Here is a 21,070-nt window from a genome sequence, read left to right on the forward strand (position 1 = left end):
TGTCAGAGTAATATCTTGCAATGTCAAGGCCTGTAAAAAGTATGGTGCAACATTGAGATAAAGTAACTAACTAAGTTTAAATTTTTAGGAGAGATTCACTCAAGACACGCAGCCACACTACATCTACTCTCCTCGTGAAATGACTCGGTGGGTGAGAGGTATATTCGAAGCACTGAGACCACTGGAAACCTTACCAGTTGAAGGCCTTATCAGGATTTGGGCCCACGAAGCCTTACGTCTCTTCCAGGACAGGTAAAAAAATCATGAGCTGGGGAAGCAAAAGTGTAAAAAGTTGCCTACTCCTTGCCAACTTTCATTAGAATATCAAACTCAAGTGTGCTTTGTGTTAAATAGCTGGAATACCAGTGAGAATATTTCCTGTCACTCCGGCTTGACTCTCTTGGGAGTTGTATCTGCACAAAGCAGAAATATAGTTCAGTCACAGTGCTGCTGTGTGGTGTGATTATATCCTCCCATTACAGAGGACTGTACTCAGTGACTTACTTCTTTACCCAGACTTGTGGAAGATGAGGAGAGACGCTGGACTGATGAGAACATTGACATGGTTGCTCTGAAACACTTCCCCAACATTGACAAAGAGAAGGCTATGAGCAGACCTATCTTGTACAGCAACTGGCTGTCAAAGGCAAGTGACATTTTTTTTAAAAAGGAACCTCAGAATTAAAAATAGGTTAGATGCAACTGAGTGATGCAGCTCTTATGACCATATTAAAGTGATAATCAGTGATCTCCAAGAAATTTTTACTATGATTATCAGAAGTGAACTCTGCCACAAAGTTAATAGCTGTTATACCACGGATGCTATCATGGGATGTAAAAGCAGTATAAAATAATGTTTCTCAAGAGTAGTGTGACACTACCAGGTTACAGTTATTCCTTATGGAATCTCTTAGATAAGGCAGTGACCCTTGAGTAATACTGATATTACACATTTTCTGGTTTCTTATAATCTGAAGTGGTCCATCTGGTCAAGCTGTACAAATCCTGGTGAGTTTAGGCAAAAGTCCACCTAGCTTGCCACCCATCTCTGACCAATAGTAAGTGACTAGGAAAAGCTGTTTAAAATAAATTGTGGAAGGGAGTAAGTCTATAGAGCTACTTCCCAGTCTCTTCAGTAACTGGCAGCACAGGCTCAGCCTATGGTAGGTTCAGTAGATGGAGTGTTTAAACCTCATGCTGCTACCTGTGTTGCTGTAGGCAGTGGACATGTTCCTGTGCAAGTTAAATGAGTGTTCTTAAGCTTTTGTAGAGGATTGCTATTTAAAGTATTCTAGTATTTCTGCTTTGATGTACTCATAAATTTACCCCTAAGCAAATTCCCCTAATCTTGACTTCCATACTATATTGATTGGTTCTTTTAGGATTACATTCCAGTGGATCAGGAAGAATTGAGAGACTATGTGAAAGCTAGGCTTAAAGTCTTTTATGAAGAAGAGCTTGATGTACCACTTGTCCTGTTCAATGAAGTCTTGGATCACGTGTTAAGAATTGACCGGTAAGTTCAGACTTCCATTGCTACTCATATAAGCAGTATTTAGGGTTACTCTAAACCAGAAAAGCCTTAGTACAGAGTAAGAATGGAGCATGGTCTCATTGTTGCTATAGAAGATACACTCCATATAGCAGGATCCTATCTGGAAAGGCGTGTCAGTTTTGGTACTAACTTGAAGCTTAGGTGTTCTAGGAAAAGCTTCAGTAAGTCACTAACACTTATCAATCACACTTGGTTGTGTTCTTTTTCAGAATCTTCCGTCAGCCACAGGGCCACTTGCTGCTAATTGGAGTCAGTGGAGCAGGGAAAACAACCCTGTCAAGATTTGTTGCCTGGATGAATGGTTTGAGTGTCTACCAAATCAAGGTTGGTGTGCTAAGTTTAACTTCTGAAAACCTGTAAATCTAAACTCCCACTTATACACTGACCCCTAAAATCCCAATAAAAGCTAAACGAAAGCGTTAATGACCAATGTTAACTCTCACCAGGTTCACAGAAAATACACAGGTGAAGATTTTGATGAAGACCTTAGAACAGTATTGAGACGCTCTGGCTGTAAAAATGAAAAAATAGCTTTTATTATGGATGAGTCAAACGTCTTGGATTCTGGATTCCTGGAGAGAATGAACACTCTCCTAGCCAATGGAGAGGTAAGAAGATTTTAAGTAAATATTTTTTGCACCTTTTTACAACCATAAACTACAAGAAAACTGTCTTTTGAATTAGGTTCCTGGCCTCTTTGAAGGAGATGAATATGCTACCCTCATGACTCAGTGTAAAGAAGGAGCACAGAAGGAAGGTTTAATGTTAGATTCACATGAGGAACTGTACAAATGGTTCACCAGCCAAGTTATTCGCAATCTCCATGTAGTGTTCACTATGAATCCATCTTCTGAGGGCCTGAAGGACAGGGCAGCTACCTCTCCTGCACTCTTCAACAGGTAATTACTGTGTATTCCAACGTATTTTACAGGTACCATTAAAACACTGGTTTGGGGAAAGTTCTTCACAAATGCTTTGTATTTCAGATGTGTCTTGAACTGGTTTGGAGACTGGTCAACTGAGGCACTGTACCAAGTTGGCAAAGAGTTCACAAGCAAAATGGATCTTGAGAAACCAAATTACATTGTGCCTGATTACATGCCAGTTGTGTATGATAAGCTGCCCCAGCCACCAACGCACAGGGAGGCTATTGTTAATAGCTGTGTGTTTGTTCATCAGACTCTTCACCAGGTATGTTATTACACTGCTTAACTTACTCCTAACTCTAGGCCATGGCATCATTCACCAGTTTCCTAAAACTATGATCCTTGGCATCGAGAAAAATTTTAAAACAGTGCATACTCTACAACACTTTGTCTCCTAAAGGCCAATGCTCGGCTGGCAAAGCGAGGAGGCAGAACCATGGCAATCACACCACGCCACTACTTGGACTTCATCAACCATTATGCCAACTTGTTCAATGAGAAGCGAAGTGAACTGGAGGAGCAGCAAATGCATTTGAATGTTGGTCTGAGAAAAATCAAGGAAACCGTTGATCAGGTATGTGTCTTTAAAACTTTGCCCTCTGTAAAGCTGGAGTGAGTAAATAGATCTCAATGCTCAATATGAATTCTCTCTTCCATCTTATGATCGATCTTAGGTAGAGGAGTTGCGGCGTGACCTAAGAATAAAGAGTCAGGAGCTAGAAGTGAAAAATGCAGCAGCCAATGACAAGTTGAAAAAGATGGTGAAAGATCAACAGGAAGCTGAGAAGAAAAAGGTAAAAAAAATTTGTTAAATCTCTGTGCACAGCAACTATTTTATTTACAAAACAAAGCCTACAGAGCAAGTGCTGGAAGAATTTCAGCTTCTAAAAGGCAGTATTTTGTCTGTGAAATTTCCTTATAGGTCATGAGCCAGGAGATTCAGGAACAGCTGCACAAGCAGCAGGAGGTCATTGCAGACAAGCAGATGAGTGTGAAAGAAGATCTTGACAAGGTGGAGCCTGCTGTCATTGAAGCTCAGAATGGTATGTTAACACCTCAAGAGATCACACTGTTGTCTTGGATCTAAAACTGGTCTATGGGAATGTGTTTTCTTGTGATCTGGGTTGGTTCTGTCTAATAAAAGTGTAGGCTCTTAGCATGGGCCTGAACAGAGTTGAAGAAATCCCTTCTTTTAAACTCACAGTCTTTGAGCTGTGATTTTTGTGATTTTTTTTTCCTGTGTATAATATTACTGTCCTGGTTTACCAGCTACTGGTCTGATTCTTGATACTGCTTCTATGGTTTGTAGCTTAGTTTCTAGCAGACCAGCTGTAGATAGGCTAGGGATGCCTTGCTGCTGAACAGACAGCATGCAGTCAAGCTGTCCTTTCATTAAACTGGGTAGGCAAACCACTGGTTTGAGTGAATCCTTTTTAGGCAGCAGAGTAAGTTGCCTGTGTCCATTTGGCGAGTTGACCTTCGTGGAAGCATGTCTCGTAATATAGAGTTAATCAGTAGTGTCTGCTTCTCTAATAACCTCATATTCCTTTTTAGAATCTTGAAGCATTTGTACAAATCCAGGGTAGTCTGCTAGACTTTGCTAACTGTTTGTTTTCTTCCCAATCAACACTCTTCATCTTTCTGGCACTGGTTAGCTGTGAAGTCCATAAAGAAGCAGCACCTGGTCGAGGTCCGTTCCATGGCCAATCCACCTGCAGCAGTTAAGCTGGCACTGGAGTCCATCTGCCTGCTCTTAGGTGAAAGCACCACTGACTGGAAACAAATACGTTCCATCATCATGAGGGAGAACTTCATTCCAACCATTGTGAACTTCTCTGCTGAGGAAATCAGGTAAAGTGCAAGTGTGATTTATGTGAACAAACCATTTACAAAGAGCAGAGGGTCTTAGCCGGACTTTCCTCTGTGTAATTGCTTTGGTAGCACTTGACTTCTTTTGACAGCAGCTTATTGCACATGGTGAACATGCAGGTGGTTCAGAAACTGGACTGCTGAAGCCAGGGTGTATCATGAAAACTGGGACGAAGCAGCTGCTTGTGTGATTTAATGGCATGGTTGCAAAGCAGTGTTGGTGTCCAAAGCCACATTGTCGCCTGAAAGTGGTTTTGCAGCAATAACAGACCAGGCTGCTGGTCAGCTTCCTAGCTGGCTCTGAATGTGAACAGAGGGTCAGACTAGAGACGTCTGAATTCCCTGCCAAATCCAGTTTTTTTAGAGCAGAGTTGAGAAGTTAGTGAAGGGCTAATCTTAAAATATTGTAGAATTTTATCACTGTAAGCTGTAATTTCTGAAACAACATGTTGAACATCCCAGCTACTACTCAGCAAAACTGACAGGAATTGTTTCTTGTCAACTGTGGAAGGCAGGCTGGATGAAGAGATACTGAGCACCTGTGTGCTGACATACAATGGACTCAAGCTATCTGTAAAAATTTTTCTCTTGCAGTGATGCCATCCGGGAGAAGATGAAGAAAAACTACCTGTCAAATCCAAGTTACAACTATGAAATTGTAAACAGAGCATCACTGGCCTGTGGACCTATGGTGAAATGGGCAATTGCACAGGTAAAGTCAGCTTGAGGAAGCAAAGGCAAGGTGAAAAGAGTGAGCCAGAAGGCACATAGCAATGTCTAATGGCTCTGAATTTGCCCTTATTCAGCTAAAGTATTGCAAGCTATTTTGCTTCAAAAAATGGGGTAGATGGTTTAGATGAATCTTTTGGGATATATAGTGCCATGCCAGGGAATTATTGGCCAGTTGTGGATACAGCATCTGCACTGAAAAAGTTAGGTATATGGTGAACACTGGTGGGTACTTTCTGTATGTGATGCCATTCTACAGGACAACACAATTCTCCACTGGAAAATGCAATGCAGTCCTCTTAATGAGACTGCATTTGTCTTGCCTCAGAGTAGGACACACTCAAGGCAGACTTTTAAGTTTCCTAAAGGAATAGGGTTTGGGAGTCTTGCCCCCAGAGTGAGATATGCAAGCATGGTTTTACTTGCCTGTTGGTGTTCCAATACAGCAAAATTCTTGGCTCAGTTCAAACTGTTCCTGCTTGGAATGGCATGATATGGAGAGACTCTGTTTAACTTGAATCTTGCCAACAGGCCCTGTCCTAATTGTTCTGTGGCTTAGCTTTACTCATTTCACTGCTAAGAAGGGCAGATTAGCACAGTACTGGCATGGACACCCGATTGAATATTTTTGTAAAACAATGGTGTGCACTTCTTAATGTGGTCTGAACCTTCTGAATGACTTTGTGTAAACCTACAGAACAGTACAAGAATCTTGCAAAAAGCAATTGCTTATGTTTCTGTGCTTAGTTTAAACTAGAGTCCTAGGGACTGATAAACAATACTAAGTTTCTCTTAAGTAGTTACTAATTCTTACATAGGTCAGAAGTACATAAATATGAAAAGATGCAGTTGATACTATATACCTGAATGCTGTGGTTCCTGTTAACTTGTCATTTTAGAAAGTGTAAAGGTTCTATTTACCATTTGCAGCTGAACTACGCTGATATGTTGAAACGAGTGGAACCTCTGCGCAATGAACTGCAGAAGCTGGAGGATGATGCCAAAGACAACCAACAGAAAGCAAATGAAGTGGAGCAAATGATTCGTGATCTGGAGGCCAGTATTGCCCGTTACAAAGAAGAATACGCAGTCCTGATTTCGGAGGCTCAAGCTATTAAGGCAGACTTGGCTGCTGTAGAAGCAAAAGTAAGACTTCCTATACCAATAATTTTTCATTCTTTAATCTCTGACAGTCCAAAATTGAATCCATCTTCGAATTTGAGAGTGGACTTGGTTGCTTCCCCTGTGCAGTGCATTTGAACTGTTTAATCTCTGGGTGTCACAAGGCTTCTCATGAAACCTGTCTGGAGTTAGAGAAATACCAACTTATGTTGCTACTGGATTAACAAGACAGTTCTCATAAAGTTTAAAATGTGTAGAAAGCCTTTAAAAACAGGCATGGATGTAGTGGGATTGTAATGTCTTAACTTGACTTCAAGGAGGGGAGTGTGGATTTCTCTGTGTACTTGATCTCATCATTAGTATGTTGCTACTGTATTAGTACTTAGCACTTTTGAGTTCCTCAAGGTAACAGTTAGAATCAACTTAATAAATTGTCACTGAAGAATCCCAAATTTGATCTCATTCTGAGCTTTTAAATGTAACTTGGGCCTTGAGTCAGAATTTAAGTATTCTGAGAGACTTGTAATATAAGAACATTTCATCATCTAAAGAATCTACTTCACCACTGTTTCCTAGGTAAACCGTAGCACAGCCCTCCTGAAGAGTCTTTCTGCTGAACGTGAAAGATGGGAGAAGACAAGTGAAACTTTCAAAAACCAGATGTCCACAATTGCAGGAGACTGTTTACTCTCAGGAGCTTTTATTGCCTATGCTGGCTACTTTGACCAGCAGATGCGTCAGAATCTGTTCACTACATGGTCTCACCATTTGCAGCAAGCAAATATCCAGGTAAAGATACAGTCACAATAAGTTAACCATGAATTGATTTACCACGGGAGTTAAGCTTTAGGATTGCTGGGTAAAGAATAGAGCTGTTGGAAAGCTGTCGCAGCTTTGTAGATCTGCATTTACCTAAAATGTCCTCAGCAGCTGGTTGGAGGAGGTGGAGCTAAATGTCAGCTGTGTTTGCTCCCTGCAGTTCCGCACAGACATCGCGAGGACCGAGTACCTCTCCAACGCCGACGAGCGGCTGCGCTGGCAGGCGAGCTCGCTGCCCGCCGATGACCTGTGCACCGAGAATGCCATCATGCTCAAGCGCTTCAACAGGTACTGTGCAATTGCATTTTATGGAAACAGTACTGCATCCCAAGAGGGGAAGTTCTTAAGCAGTGCTCTTACAGCAGGCAGGGTTTGCACCTGTTCAGTCAGAGTAGCTCCTGCAAAGCACTGTTTCACTGGGGTGAGCCTCTCGTGTTCCTAAAAGCTTCTTAACCACATGTAAACATAAAACTCATTTTTGTTTGCCTTTTTTGTTATGGTTAGCTGTTGAAATAAGTTGGCTTGAACCATTTTGTTATTTGAGCTATTTTGTTGCTCAAATACAACTTTTAAAACTGAAGAGAATCATTGAACCTGCCTCAAGGTAGTGAAGGAATAAACAAGGGTTTAGTGTTGAGACTAATAATGCCATGTAAATTCATAAAACGGCTTAGACACTGTCTGCAGTCAAAACCTAAATAATGAAAGTGTTTTATTATTAACTTCAGGTATCCATTGATCATCGATCCCTCTGGGCAAGCTACAGAGTTTATCATGAATGAGTATAAAGACCGTAAGATAACTCGTACAAGCTTCTTGGATGACGCTTTCAGGAAGAACTTGGAAAGTGCCTTGAGATTTGGTAACCCACTTCTGGTTCAGGTTAGTGGCATGATTGTGTAGAAGCTATTTAAAATCTTGAATTCTGTTCCTGTGTGTTAGGAAAGTTTGCAGTTGTTGTCTTAGTAACATGCAAGCGACTTTATTTACAATTTACAATTTAACAAGTAAACTAGAGATATATGTGGTGTTAGTCCTGAGAAGAATTTGTGAGCTACAAGATCAAAAGAAGGTATTTCCTTTTCCACCATTTGAAGATCAAATTCTTTTCTTTTGAATTGATCTTTCCCTACTGTAAAATTACGTGCAACCTGTCTCTCTGTTCCTTTGTTTTCATGTGCTTTCCCTAGTCATAGATAATGGCAACTAACATGGTTAGTTATCTAGAATTAAATCTGCTCTGATATCTTACTGAAATTTCAGTAATATGAAGAAACAGGCAACTGTAGGAATAATTGACTTTCAGTTGAAATGGGTATGTTTTTTCCTTAGTATGGAAATGGAGAAGCTGTTACTACAGCTTGTGCTGTTTAAAATAGGGTTTACATGCAGTAGAGCTAACAAAATTACAGCCACTAATAGTACTTCTCTTCTGTACCTGTGTAGCTCAACTACCCATCTGAAGTGCAAATACTTTCTTAATCCCTGATCCCTGTTCCAAACCAACTGCCAGTTGTTTGCTTACAGAATTTTACGCCCCTGTTGGACTGGGAGTTTTAGCTTGAGATGTTTGCAAACAACAGTCTTTAACACATCTGTCTTTCTAGGATGTGGAGAGCTACGATCCAGTTCTGAATCCTGTTCTGAATCGTGAAGTCCGAAGAACTGGAGGCAGAGTTCTGATTACTCTGGGAGACCAAGATATTGATTTGTCACCATCGTTCGTTATCTTCCTTTCCACCAGAGATCCAACAGTAAGTGAAATCAAAAGCTGTCCTGTTTGTGGAAATGGCATGTAAAGAGAGCTGAGAACATTTTTTCATGTTCCCTGTGACAGGTTGAATTCCCACCAGACCTCTGCTCTCGTGTTACGTTTGTGAACTTCACAGTAACTCGCAGCAGCTTGCAGAGCCAGTGTCTGAATGAAGTCCTGAAAGCTGAAAGACCAGATGTTGATGAAAAACGCTCTGACCTTCTCAAGCTTCAGGGTATGTTTACCAAAATAAACTTCCTCTTGTTCTAAAAGAATACATTGCATAAAAGAATACAGTGAAATGTCTTCATACTCTTTTCAGGATGCCCAATGCAAAGTACATACAATTCACATAATTCTTTAACATATCTGTACAATATGACTTTTTTTTCTTATAATTAAGGTGAATTTCAGCTGCGCTTACGTCAGTTGGAAAAATCCCTACTGCAAGCACTTAATGAGGTGAAGGGACGTATCCTTGATGATGACACCATCATTACTACACTTGAGAACCTGAAGAGGGAAGCAGCAGAGGTTACCAGAAAAGTAGAAGAGACTGATATTGTCATGCAGGAAGTGGAGACTGTTTCCCAGCAGTACTTGCCTCTTTCTACAGCTTGCAGCAGTATCTACTTTACTATGGAGTCACTGAAACAGGTAGGTTGAGTTCTTCCTGTCAGGAGCTTTGAGGGTTTACTGGTTAAAGCTAAATAGGCACTGTCCAGTATTGGAGTTTGGTAGGCATACTCTGTTGGTTATCAAACAACAGGATTGTGAAGAGAAAAAATAAACTCTCTTCTCTTTCAGATACATTTCCTGTACCAGTACTCCCTCCAGTTTTTCTTGGACATCTATCACAATGTCTTATATGAGAATCCAAATCTGAAGGGAATTACAGACCATACTCATCGTCTGTCAATCATCACAAAGGATCTCTTTCAGGTTCAGTTTTTTAATTACTAAATGTAATTCTTTATTAATTTCTGAAGGGTCAGAGTTGAAAGCTCCTTACACTGCTACTCTGTTTTGCTTCTAGGTGGCCTTCAATCGAGTGGCACGTGGCATGCTGCACCAGGATCACATAACCTTTGCCATGTTGTTGGCCCGGATCAAACTGAAAGGCACTATTGGGTAAATGTTTGTTTTCTTGCTTCACTTCAGTTGAAAAGGGGAGGGCTGTCTTGAAGGCATCTAGCTAAGGTCTTCTTTTCCCTTAACATTAGGGAGCCTACATATGATGCAGAATTCCAGCACTTTTTGAGAGGGAAGGAGATTGTGCTAAATACTGCATCTCTCCCCAAAATCAATGGTTTGACTGTAGAGCAAACAGAGGCAATGATGAGGTTGAGCTGCCTTCCTGCATTTAAGGACCTTGTTTCAAAAGTTCAAGCTGATGAGGTAAGTGTTGGCACTTAACTATCTTATTAAGCTTTTCAGGTGTCTTGATGCTTGAAAAGCTTCATGCTTACAAGCTCTCCTGCTTTGGAAAGGGAAGTCTTAAAGATTAAGTAGCTGTAGTTGTGGATATGAATCTTCTTACTTCCTTTGTAACCCAGCTGTGAAACTTGTAAGACCAGCACTGTTCATCATTCAGAAACAGTTTCACCATTCATCCGGCTTTGTGGCTGACCAGCTTTGGTTCTCATGGTAGCAGAAAGTGTGGCACTGCTGCATCACTATTGTGTGATAATTCTGCAGTAGAGGGGAGCAGCCCCAGCCATACATAACTTCATTATGGTGGACTCTTGGACATGCCTGGGTGGAATCAATTTGGATAGTACTGAGCTGCTGAACACTGCACCTTCTCATGACTGAGTGTTCAAAGAGTAATACATCTTTGTCTTGACTGTGAAATTTTATGTCACAAATTATGGCCATATATTAAATAAGTACCTGTTTTGTTTGCCCTGCCTAATTTTTATATTAGAAGTTGAATTCTCTTTACTACATTTAATTTTTCCTTAAGCTATTTCAGCCTAGAGTAAAATAACATATAGCTTGGTCTGGGACCTGATAGAGATCTGTAGAATCAGGAGTGCTGGACGCTATCAGTGAAGGCATATCAGTGGAATGATTTGCACATCCAAAGACAGGATAATAGACAAAGTGTAATTTGAGTTTTACATGTCCTTGTTGTACTTTTCTGATATCTTGAAACTCAGTTTCAAGTTTTTTGCATTTTTTTTCAATACAGCAATTCTGTATCTGGCTGGATAGCAGTTCCCCAGAACAGACTGTACCATACCTTTGGACTGAAGAAAAACCTGCAAGTAAGTGAAGGTGCACTGTTGTCCATATCAGTCCTGCTGTACTCATCTAAGCAGTTACTATGACTTTAAAAGCAATTCTAAAGTAGAATTTAATTTTGGACCTTAATGATTGAGAAAATCATAAAGCTGGGACTGTATAAGAACCTCAAGTTTAGTGGGTTCAGTTCTGGGTTGTTTTGGAGGTTTTGGGGAGGTTTGTTTGTTTTAGTTGGGTTTTTTTCAACCAAACTGATCTAAGCAGTGGTTACTACACTTGGCTTCTGCACCTTAAACTGTGATCTGGTCTTCCACTGAGGATGAAATGTAATTCTACAATCTCATTAGATTTATTGCATAGCAGTTAGGATTAACCTTTGTCACTGCCAGTCTGGAGATAGCTCAACACCCTAAAAAGCTCCAAGACACATATTTTTCTGAGGACGGGGCTGGTCTAGCAGAGTGTTTAGACCTGCAGTTGTACCTAAGCATGAAGTCTTACCTCTTGGCTACAAGTAGGTGTCAGTGCTAATTTTTTAAGAATGAAAACCTGAGAGTAACTGTTGCCCTTCAGTTCCTCCCCTATGTGAAAGGTAACTTCAGGAAGTGTTTGCTGTCTTGGATCATTCTGGGCTCATTGCTGTAGCTTTCTAAATTAAGGAATCTAAGCTCGTATTTACTAGCTGCTTATTAAAGCTGCTGGACCATTAACTGAAGCAGCTCTAGGTTATCTACCCTATCCATGCTAGACAAGTGTAAATGACTTCAAAGTCTAGCAGAAGAGCAGATTATTTTGTAAGTGAGAAGATGTGAAAAGATCTGTTTTCCCTGGAAATTAAAATCACTCATGTCAATAATTCTAGCCTGTAGATTTTGTAAACCAGCTGAAGCTGCTAATCTTTTTTCAGTTGTCAAATTGCAAACAGAATATAGGCATTTCATTTAAAAGTTGCATCATATCTTCCAAAAGGATAATTAACTTTCTAAATATGTAATCTTCAGAACAAGATGAGGAGAAATTGAATGGAGAATGGAAGAGAGGAGGGTGTTGAGAATGGTTTACTCACTGTCCATCTAATCCTGCCTCCTCTTTGCAGCTCCCATTGGACAGGCCATTCATCGCCTGCTTCTGATCCAGGCCTTCCGTCCGGATCGCCTGCTGGCCATGGCACACACCTTTGTGTCAACAAACCTGGGGGAGTCTTTCATGTCCATTATGGAGCAGCCTTTAGATCTGACACACATTGTGGATACAGAGGTAAACCACTTGGTTTTGAAATGCTTAGTGCCACTTTGCATGAGTTCCACAGTGAGTTAAGCTATCCAATGAATATTTCTTCCACTTACCCTTCTCTGGTGTGAGGAGTGGATTGTTTTGCTTTTTTAAAAAAGTAAAACTAAGAATAACATAATGGTTTTAGTTGTACAGAGGGAAGAAACACTGAGCTTACTGCATTCTCATATTTATCTAGTGACTGATTCATATTCTTTTCAACTTCTTGGAGCACAGGTGAAACCAAATACCCCTGTGCTGATGTGTTCAGTGCCTGGTTATGATGCCAGTGGTCATGTTGAAGACCTTGCAGCTGAGCAGAATACACAGATTACTTCTATTGCTATTGGTAAGAGCGTACCTTATTTCAACATCTAAGATAAATAAAATGGTTAGCAGTAAAAGATTTAGCAACCCTTCTGTCTTTTAGGTTCTGCTGAAGGGTTTAACCAAGCAGATAAAGCAATAAACACAGCAGTGAAATCTGGAAGGTAAGTTCTATTCAGCTAGAATACTGCCTAGTAGAAAGATAAAAGGGGGAAGTTAGCTATTAATTAAAGAGAGAAAACTGTGAGTAAAACAAAAAATTAGGCCTGTCTTTTGAATTCAAGTTTGCAATAGCAAGCACATCTGTTTACATCTGCTGTTTAAATATTTCAGGAAAAGTAGGTTGTACCTGCAAAACAAGAAAGTTAACCATTTTACAGCACATAGTAACTGGTTCTATTTAGAAGACAAGTTAAAAAGAGGGAGGAAAATCTGCAGCATTGATATGTTCTGTTACTCTTTGTGGTGATCACAGCCAGGATCCATAAGCTGTTCACTAAAAAGCATTTGTTCTTTTTCAAAAATTCACAGATGGGTAATGCTGAAGAACGTTCACCTGGCTCCTGGCTGGCTCATGCAACTAGAAAAGAAACTACATTCCCTGCAACCCCATGCTTGCTTCAGACTCTTCCTTACCATGGAGATTAATCCAAAGGTAACACTGATTTAAAATTTGATTATCTGGCAGAGTAACTGGCTTGCAGAGCTAAAAGTCATGAGAAAACCAGGGAAGGTTCTGCAGTAAAGAAGAAGGAAAATGCACACCTGTCAGGGCAGTAACTAGTTTTGCTTTCTGATAACTAAATTGTAGCTGTAAACTTCATGCTGTTCCTTTTGCTGATTCCCCTAACCTCCAAAAGAAAGGCTTCATACTCACCATGAGGTTTTGAGGCTAATGCAAACTATGCTGGGATTTAATTTAGTGAAGGCTAAAGCTGCTGGATGTGAGCTTATTGATCTTCTCTAGGTGCCAGTGAATTTGTTACGTGCCGGCCGAATCTTCGTGTTTGAGCCTCCTCCTGGTGTAAAGGCAAACATGCTGAGGACCTTCAGTAGCATTCCAGTTTCTAGGATGTGCAAGGTGAGACTGTGGTTTGTCTTGATAAAGCTAAATGGAGGAACATGTTTGTTGAAATCTTACCTTAGATGATAAAACCTCAGATACTAAGATGTACCTGCAGTGTTTTTTCTCTCCTCACCCAATAAATAGTAGTTGCTTTTTCTGTTTGGTAGAATGTATTAAGTTTCAGTAACAATCTAGCATTAAACCTGATACTTTGTAGTCTTTTATCAGGCTTTGGTTTTATCAGTTCACTTGAGTAACAGTTGTTTGGTTTTGTGTTGGTTTTTTTCTCCCATTTCTAGTCTCCAAATGAGCGTGCTCGTTTGTATTTCCTCCTTGCCTGGTTCCATGCCATTATCCAAGAGCGCCTGCGCTACGCTCCCTTGGGCTGGTCCAAGAAGTACGAGTTTGGAGAATCCGACCTGAGATCTGCCTGTGACACGGTGGATACCTGGCTGGATGACACAGCAAAGGCAAGTACTCTTGACTACTTAGGTAACATTACTTTGGATCCTCACTGAAACAGTCTGTTCTGGAAGAATTAAGGAAGTTAAATGAGTAGGCACAAAAAACCTGTTGGCAATTCAACAATTGTTTCCTGCTAATGACAGGGTCGCCAGAACATTTCCCCTGATAAGATCCCCTGGTCTGCACTGAAGACACTGATGGCCCAGTCTATCTATGGAGGCCGTATCGATAATGAATTTGATCAACGTTTGTTAAACACTTTCTTGGAACGTCTGTTCACTACCTTGAGTTTTGACAGTGAATTCAAGCTGGCTTGCAAGGTTGATGGACACAAAGATATTCAGATGCCAGATGGAATCAGGTATCATTTTTTCCTTATCCTGATCTCTGATGTACAACTTTTTTTTTCTTTTTTTTTTTTTTTTTTTTTTTAATTAGAAAACTGCACACAAAGAAAAACAACAAACCAAGCACATAACCTGTATTTCTGTGCTGTATTGCTGTCTGTCTCAGGCAAAGCATTACCTTGGCATTCTAGCAGAGGAAACCCTTTAATGAATATTAAAACTCTGCCTTGCAGGCGTGAAGAGTTTGTGCAGTGGGTTGAGATGCTCCCAGATACACAAACACCATCATGGCTGGGACTGCCAAATAATGCAGAGAAAGTTCTTCTCACCACACAAGGTAAGTCCAGAACTTTAGCTATGTCTTCCCTAAATTACCAGACCACCATTTTAACTAAGAAGCAGAAGATAAATACAAATTTTGTTTAAGAGTTGATAGCTTTCTCCTTCTCCCTCAACATGATTGGTTTTTGAGTAGTCCAACAGCTGACCAGGAGCCTATGAATCAAAAAAGCCAGTTGCATTTTGCCTTCCAGATGGCAAGCTCCTATCATGATTCTGGAAAGCTTTATTGTAAGCTTCTGGAGTCACCTACAGCTGGGCAGTTCTGAATCTTAGGTCTAGACTAGGAATAATGGAAAGTCCTGGTTCTTGCATGTAGTGGGATGTTTTAATCTTGAAGCCACTGCTTTTCTAACAGCAAATCTTCTGTTTCAGGCATCGATATGATCAGTAAAATGCTGAAAATGCAGATGCTGGAGGATGAGGATGATCTGGCTTATGCAGAAACTGAGAAGAAGACAAGAACTGATTCTACATCAGATGGGCGCCCAGCCTGGATGAGAACACTGCATACCACAGCCTCCAACTGGCTTCACCTTATCCCACAAACTCTGAACCATCTGAAGCGGACTGTGGAAAACATTAAAGTAAGAACTGTGTTTTATTTAACGTGGGCATAGGAAAAGCACAAGTTCAGGTGCATTGTGACTTGCAAGTACCAATTCCACTGCTGGGGGGCCAATGGAACCTGTATTGATGCTGATTTTGAGTGCTATAGCCATGTAATGACCTGCTGGGTTTCTTGACGTGCTCCTAAAACCCGGTTTATGTCTTTTGGTTAGTATTTGAAGAAATGCAATGGCAAACAGTCTAGCCACTGCAATCTGCAATTAATTATTCAACTGTGACTTCTACTTTCTTCCTTCTCCAAGGGAGAGAAACAGTTGTAGAACAGTTTCTGCAATCACGTTCTGCACCACAGGCTGCATCTTTGTGTTCAGTGCTTGTAGTCCCCGTGTCACTGCTCCGTCCACCCAGAATCTGGGGGTTGTTTCTCATAGCAGTTTTCCAGCAAGAACTCTGATCTGCAGCTTACTCTAAATGTTTTGACCATCAGGATCCTTTGTTCCGGTTCTTTGAGAGAGAGGTGAAAATGGGAGCTAAGCTGCTCCAGGATGTTCGTCAGGACCTGGCAGATGTGGTTCAAGTGTGTGAAGGGAAGAAGAAACAAACCAACTACTTGCGTACACTGATCAATGAGCTGGTGAAAGGTATGGGAATTCAAACCAGCATCTCCCAGGGCCCTTTGCTTCCTGCACTCTGTAAAAGGCTGCTCTGGTCAGCAGCTTAAAAAAAAAAGCAAACAAAAATGGTAGAAAAATGTGGATAGATTGCCATTTGGCACAAGTAATACTTCAAGTTGAGCATAAAATTCCCATTGACTTGGTATGAGATTTCAAGTTGAGGTTGATAACAGCCTAATAATTAGGCTGTAATAACAATACAATAGTTAGGCTTTAATAATAATATTATTTGGCTTTTTTGTACAATTTATATTAGCAGCTTAATTTCTAGGCTGAGATCATTCTAAATTCTCTCAAAGTTATTTATCCTGCCAAATGGGTAGTATTGGTCCTATAAAACGTCCTAGAAAATATTCAAGTTCTCTGAATTTCTGTTTAAGGATTGTGCATACATGTGGAATTTTCACAGACATGCTGCATGTTGTAATACATGGTGATTTGAACAACAGCATTTTCTGAAGCACGGATACTTCACCTCTTCAGTTTTTTCTAAAGAACTCAAATCTTCATGAATAGTTGAAGATTAGGTCTTGCAGTAAATAGCTGGAACTGCAGCTGCTCTTGAAGGGTGTCTGTAAGTGGGTGGCATTTTAAATACACAGTAGACCTGGGGGCCATTTGCTCTGTAATCTTTGAAAATGCTTTCACTTACTGAAGGGCTTTTTAAAATAGAGGTTGATATTCCAGTCCAAGTCTTCAAAGTTTCAATGTAGTGTGCAATTTCAACCTGTATATGAACAAAACCTAATTCTGATGCCATCTTTGTAGGTATTTTGCCTCGCAGCTGGTCTCATTACACAGTGCCAGCTGGTATGACTGTTATCCAGTGGGTGTCTGACTTCAGTGAGCGCATTAAACAGCTCCAGAATATTTCCCAGGCAGCTGCATCTGGTGGAGCAAAGGAACTGAAGGTACCTTGTGCTGACTTCTCGGGGTTGTTGGTGGAGGAGCTGTGTAACTGCTTCCTGGAGTCCTCACATCAGCACTTGTAAATAGCTCCTCAGTCGAGGAACTTGAGTCAGTGTCCTCTGAAATGTCTGTCAGTGCTGCTGAGCTCTCCTGAGCACAGCGTGATGGGGCTTGGCAGGCTAACTGCACAGAGATCAGAGGGAGCATTAGTTCTGTGGAACAACAGGAGACAAAGCCTCAGAGCAAAAAGCTGCTTAGCAGTTAGTGTTCCAGTAGTAGCAGGAACATTTTAGGGTAAATAGATTGCTGAAGTATTTATAATAGTCCTTAATAATACTGCAGCTGAAATACCTTTTTTCTGTATCTTTTCCCCCTTTAAACAGAACATCCATGTGTGCCTGGGTGGCCTGTTTGTACCAGAGGCATATATTACTGCTACAAGACAATATGTTGCCCAAGCAAACAGCTGGTCCCTTGAAGAACTCTGTCTTGAGGTCAATGTCACAACTACCCAGAACGCAGTCCTGGATGCCTGCAGCTTTGGAGTCACAGGTAAACTTAGCTGAAGGCAAGAGCTTCTGGTATTAAAAGGGCTATGTCAAATGAAAAAGATGCTGTTGTTGCAGAAGCTGGTACACACTTTCTGAAAGTATTTTCAGATTAGTTTGATGTTAGTTATTAGGGAAGTGCTTACAATGCTAATGAATCTCAAGCCTGGGGTCAGTGTATATTGAAGTGTTACTGCATAGTGCATCACCTACAACCTCTTCATTTTGCAATATGAAATACTTCTCATTTAGTGGCTTTAGCCCTTAAATGATACAGAGGGAGACAGCCTTTGGATGTATGAAAGCTCTTAGAACTCTAAATTGTATTGCAATTTGCAGGCCTGAAGCTTCAGGGAGCTACATGCAGCAACAACAAGCTGTCACTTTCAAATGCTATTTCAACTGTCCTGCCCATTACACAGCTTCGCTGGATCAAGCAGACAAATGCTGATAAAAAAGCAAATGTTGTAAGTATTGATGAAAATATTTAGATATCCCTAGCAATTTTTTTCCTAAGCCTTTGTGGATACTTGTACTGGCACAAAAAATTTCATGTTCTCTAATTACTCTTGGTGTCAGTTGGCATCTGATTTGGGGACTAGCAGCAAACAGACCTAGTGCTGACCATGTCTTTCCTTTGTAGATAGATAAAAAGGAGAGGCATCCAAAGATGCTGTTCAAGTCAAAACTCAAATTTATACTTACAGCAACATCTGTGAATTTTTTAAGTCTTGAGGTTTTTTTCTCATATTTTGAGTATTGAGTTATTTGAGACTGAATTCCTCCCAAGGTTATTGTTTCTCTGAGATTCTCTTTGTGGTTGCTGGCCCCAAGGTAATCAGGTTTTTCTCCAGGGTTGCTGTTCCCTGAGGGTTTCTTCTGGGTTGCTTTTCTTAGAGGTAATAAGGTTTTCAGTCTTCTCTTTGCCTTAAGTGTTACACACCAGAGGTAGAGACGACACGTTGAGTCTGCCGGTGCACATTTCTAAGGTTGTTTATTCTTCATTATCTCAGTCCTTTTTCAACTCTGCCAGGCACTTCCCTGGCAGGGAACCTTATCTTAGTTCTTTCTCAGCTCTGCAAGGTGTCTCCGCAGAGCAGGACACGCGGCAGACTGGGCGGATCAGAGAGCCCTGTACCGTATGTACGGTCCCCTTGACCCAACCACTGTCCGAGACGTATTTTTTATTTACAAAATTTTACCAATACCTATTACCTATACTAACATGTCAGTTCTACTCTAAACCAATCTCTAAAACTTAACTCAGCACAAGATGGGGGACGAGAACAAGAACAAGGAAGACAGGGGTCACTCTCCAATTCCTCCATCTTGTCTCTTCAGCCCCATATGCTAAGAATCTTAATTTCTATATTTATATTCTATAATAAACCATCTACTACTTATTTCAAATTCTTAGGATTTGTTATTCTTCCTGCATGTGAGTGTTCACTCCCATGGACAGGGATCAGAGGCAGTGTCCTCCTGGGACCTGTGTGGGTCTAACTGACCCCCCTGTACAGATCCCAGACCCCCCTGTCCGGTCTCCAAACCCTCCAGGGTGGCCAGAGGGATGTTCTAGACTCTGACAAATTCCCATCTCATTAGTACCATATAATATTACAGAAACCTATGACACTCTTCAGCTGTCTCACAGAACTCTCCTGTATTCATGTTTTTCCCCAGGTTACTTTACCAGTTTACCTGAACTTCACTCGTGCTGATCTGATTTTCACAGTTGACTTTGAAATAGCCACCAAGGAAGATCCCCGCAGCTTCTACGAGCGCGGTGTTGCAGTTCTCTGCACTGAGTGAACAAATGTATTTTCACTGGTTAATGCTATAGTGTCAGTCTTCTATGTAGTGCTCACCTGTACTTTTGTAATCAGGGTAGGTTAGCAGATGGATTTGTGTCAAGTTGGCTGGAAAGGTGATGGTGCATTGGGAAGCTGATAGGCCAGAGAGATTTCTTTGAAGGAAAATTGAATGAGATTTTTTAGATGGTTATTGGTAGATATGATATTTGATGGATTATGTTATATTAAATAAAATATATAGCAAAAATTTTGACTGCCTGTTTCTGTTAATTTAATTCTTAGTGATGGTTTTGGTCTGGAAAACCTATACCCATGATCTTTTCAGAGAATAACTATGAATTCCTCTTCAAGCTAACCTCCAGTAACAGCAACCTTGGAATGTAAGGCTGTAGTGCAGTAAGACACCAGCCTGACATCTGCTGTGATAATTCAGGCCATTGCATTAATTACTTGCAATGGACTGGGTCTTACTTGCAGTAACCTCCTATAACACATTGAGAAGCTTGAGCATCTTGAACTAAACTTTCTTATCCTATTGGCCACAGAGCTTCCTCTTCCTCAAGCTGCTTTTGTGATGAATATGTCTCTAGATTCACATCTCAGTAACCCAAGAGGAGGCTATTAAATGCTTACACAAAGAGTTACTATATTATTTGAGACTCGCACCGCACCTGTGACCAACTGTTACTAAATTAGGGAAGCTGAGAGTTCCTACTAATTGCTCAGGTTGCTGTAATGGTTTGGGCATTTGCTTGCTTTTCACTGGACAAATCTTTGCCTCTGGACAAGTCAAGGGGCAACCACAGTAGCTTTTGTCTTGGGGCAAAGGCCTCTGAAACTTATTGTTAAAACACATACATTGCAAGCTGATTAAAAACCATTTCCAGCTGGGGGAATAAGGATGAAAGAAAAGTTGCTTTAATAAAATAAATACACAGGTGGAAGGGTGCAATGCTAGCAGTTAAATAATATTTTGAGTGTTTTCCATCTTATAAAGTAGAAACTAAAAATCTCTGGGAGTTGTACAAAACAAATACTTCCACAAGTTGCTGGTACTAACATCTTTTCAAACCATCATTATAGTCAGTAGTTCCCCTCCCACACAAATGGACTACCCAGATCCTAAACCTGATTTAAAGAAATTACCATACAGGAGAGGGAGGTCAGAGACAGTTTTTGCTCCCTAACTGGGCTCCCATCTGTGGGCACCACTCCTGAGCTCCTGGATGATTGCTTCCACTAAGAAGCTCTGAGCTAACGTGTTTCACATCACTGTAAACATTGATCTGGCAGCTACACAGAAACGGCCCAAAACATTGGTCAAACGAGGTAGGAGCAGCTGTGTTCACAGCAAGGAGACAATTTCTGTCCCTTTGAAGGCTAAAATAAAAGCTGAGGTGCCAGTAGCTGCAGTCAGTTCAGCTGTTGGTAGTCAAACCTGTGTCATTCATCACTCAGAGGGAGGCCAGACACAGCAGGAGCATGGAGCAGGTACCAGACAAGCCGGGGTCATTCTTCTTTCCCTCCTCACCAAACCTTTGTCAGTGCTGGTGAATTACACTGGAACTGAGCAGCTGCCTCCAGGTGCTGCACACAGGAGCTGGGGCTGTACTTCCAGAGGTCTGGGCACCAGGCTTGTCCGTCATGCTGAGGATAAAACCTGCTGTAAACCTTTGCTGGTTATCACTGGAATTGACACAACTTGTGTGATTCCATTTA

At 40.9% G+C, this 21,070-nt stretch overlaps 1 protein-coding gene across 1 annotated transcript in view; it reads left to right on the forward strand.

The window, feature by feature from the left end:
- Positions 1-19,601, forward strand: part of DYNC1H1 (dynein cytoplasmic 1 heavy chain 1) — a 45,485-nt gene extending 25,884 nt beyond the window's left edge. Inside the window, exons 42-78 of the mRNA XM_063399384.1 lie at positions 89-252; positions 517-646; positions 1,383-1,516; positions 1,765-1,879; positions 2,002-2,163; positions 2,240-2,454; positions 2,542-2,746; positions 2,882-3,055; positions 3,156-3,275; positions 3,404-3,524; positions 4,137-4,332; positions 4,945-5,062; positions 6,010-6,225; positions 6,778-6,990; positions 7,181-7,308; positions 7,749-7,902; positions 8,628-8,774; positions 8,858-9,008; positions 9,177-9,430; positions 9,581-9,715; positions 9,810-9,904; positions 9,997-10,171; positions 10,968-11,043; positions 12,117-12,277; positions 12,530-12,641; positions 12,723-12,783; positions 13,151-13,274; positions 13,587-13,700; positions 13,985-14,155; positions 14,294-14,511; positions 14,731-14,834; positions 15,212-15,423; positions 15,894-16,047; positions 16,849-16,991; positions 17,373-17,541; positions 17,877-18,004; positions 19,221-19,601. Of these exons, the coding sequence (XP_063255454.1) occupies positions 89-252; positions 517-646; positions 1,383-1,516; positions 1,765-1,879; positions 2,002-2,163; positions 2,240-2,454; positions 2,542-2,746; positions 2,882-3,055; positions 3,156-3,275; positions 3,404-3,524; positions 4,137-4,332; positions 4,945-5,062; positions 6,010-6,225; positions 6,778-6,990; positions 7,181-7,308; positions 7,749-7,902; positions 8,628-8,774; positions 8,858-9,008; positions 9,177-9,430; positions 9,581-9,715; positions 9,810-9,904; positions 9,997-10,171; positions 10,968-11,043; positions 12,117-12,277; positions 12,530-12,641; positions 12,723-12,783; positions 13,151-13,274; positions 13,587-13,700; positions 13,985-14,155; positions 14,294-14,511; positions 14,731-14,834; positions 15,212-15,423; positions 15,894-16,047; positions 16,849-16,991; positions 17,373-17,541; positions 17,877-18,004; positions 19,221-19,349 (5,598 nt within the window). The 3' untranslated portion in view covers positions 19,350-19,601. The remainder of the gene's footprint in view (positions 1-88; positions 253-516; positions 647-1,382; positions 1,517-1,764; positions 1,880-2,001; positions 2,164-2,239; positions 2,455-2,541; positions 2,747-2,881; positions 3,056-3,155; positions 3,276-3,403; positions 3,525-4,136; positions 4,333-4,944; positions 5,063-6,009; positions 6,226-6,777; positions 6,991-7,180; positions 7,309-7,748; positions 7,903-8,627; positions 8,775-8,857; positions 9,009-9,176; positions 9,431-9,580; positions 9,716-9,809; positions 9,905-9,996; positions 10,172-10,967; positions 11,044-12,116; positions 12,278-12,529; positions 12,642-12,722; positions 12,784-13,150; positions 13,275-13,586; positions 13,701-13,984; positions 14,156-14,293; positions 14,512-14,730; positions 14,835-15,211; positions 15,424-15,893; positions 16,048-16,848; positions 16,992-17,372; positions 17,542-17,876; positions 18,005-19,220) is intronic.
- The last annotated feature ends 1,469 nt before the right edge of the window (positions 19,602-21,070 follow it).

This window comes from Prinia subflava, chromosome 5, assembly GCF_021018805.1.
Source record: "Prinia subflava isolate CZ2003 ecotype Zambia chromosome 5, Cam_Psub_1.2, whole genome shotgun sequence".
NCBI lineage: Eukaryota > Metazoa > Chordata > Aves > Passeriformes > Cisticolidae > Prinia > Prinia subflava.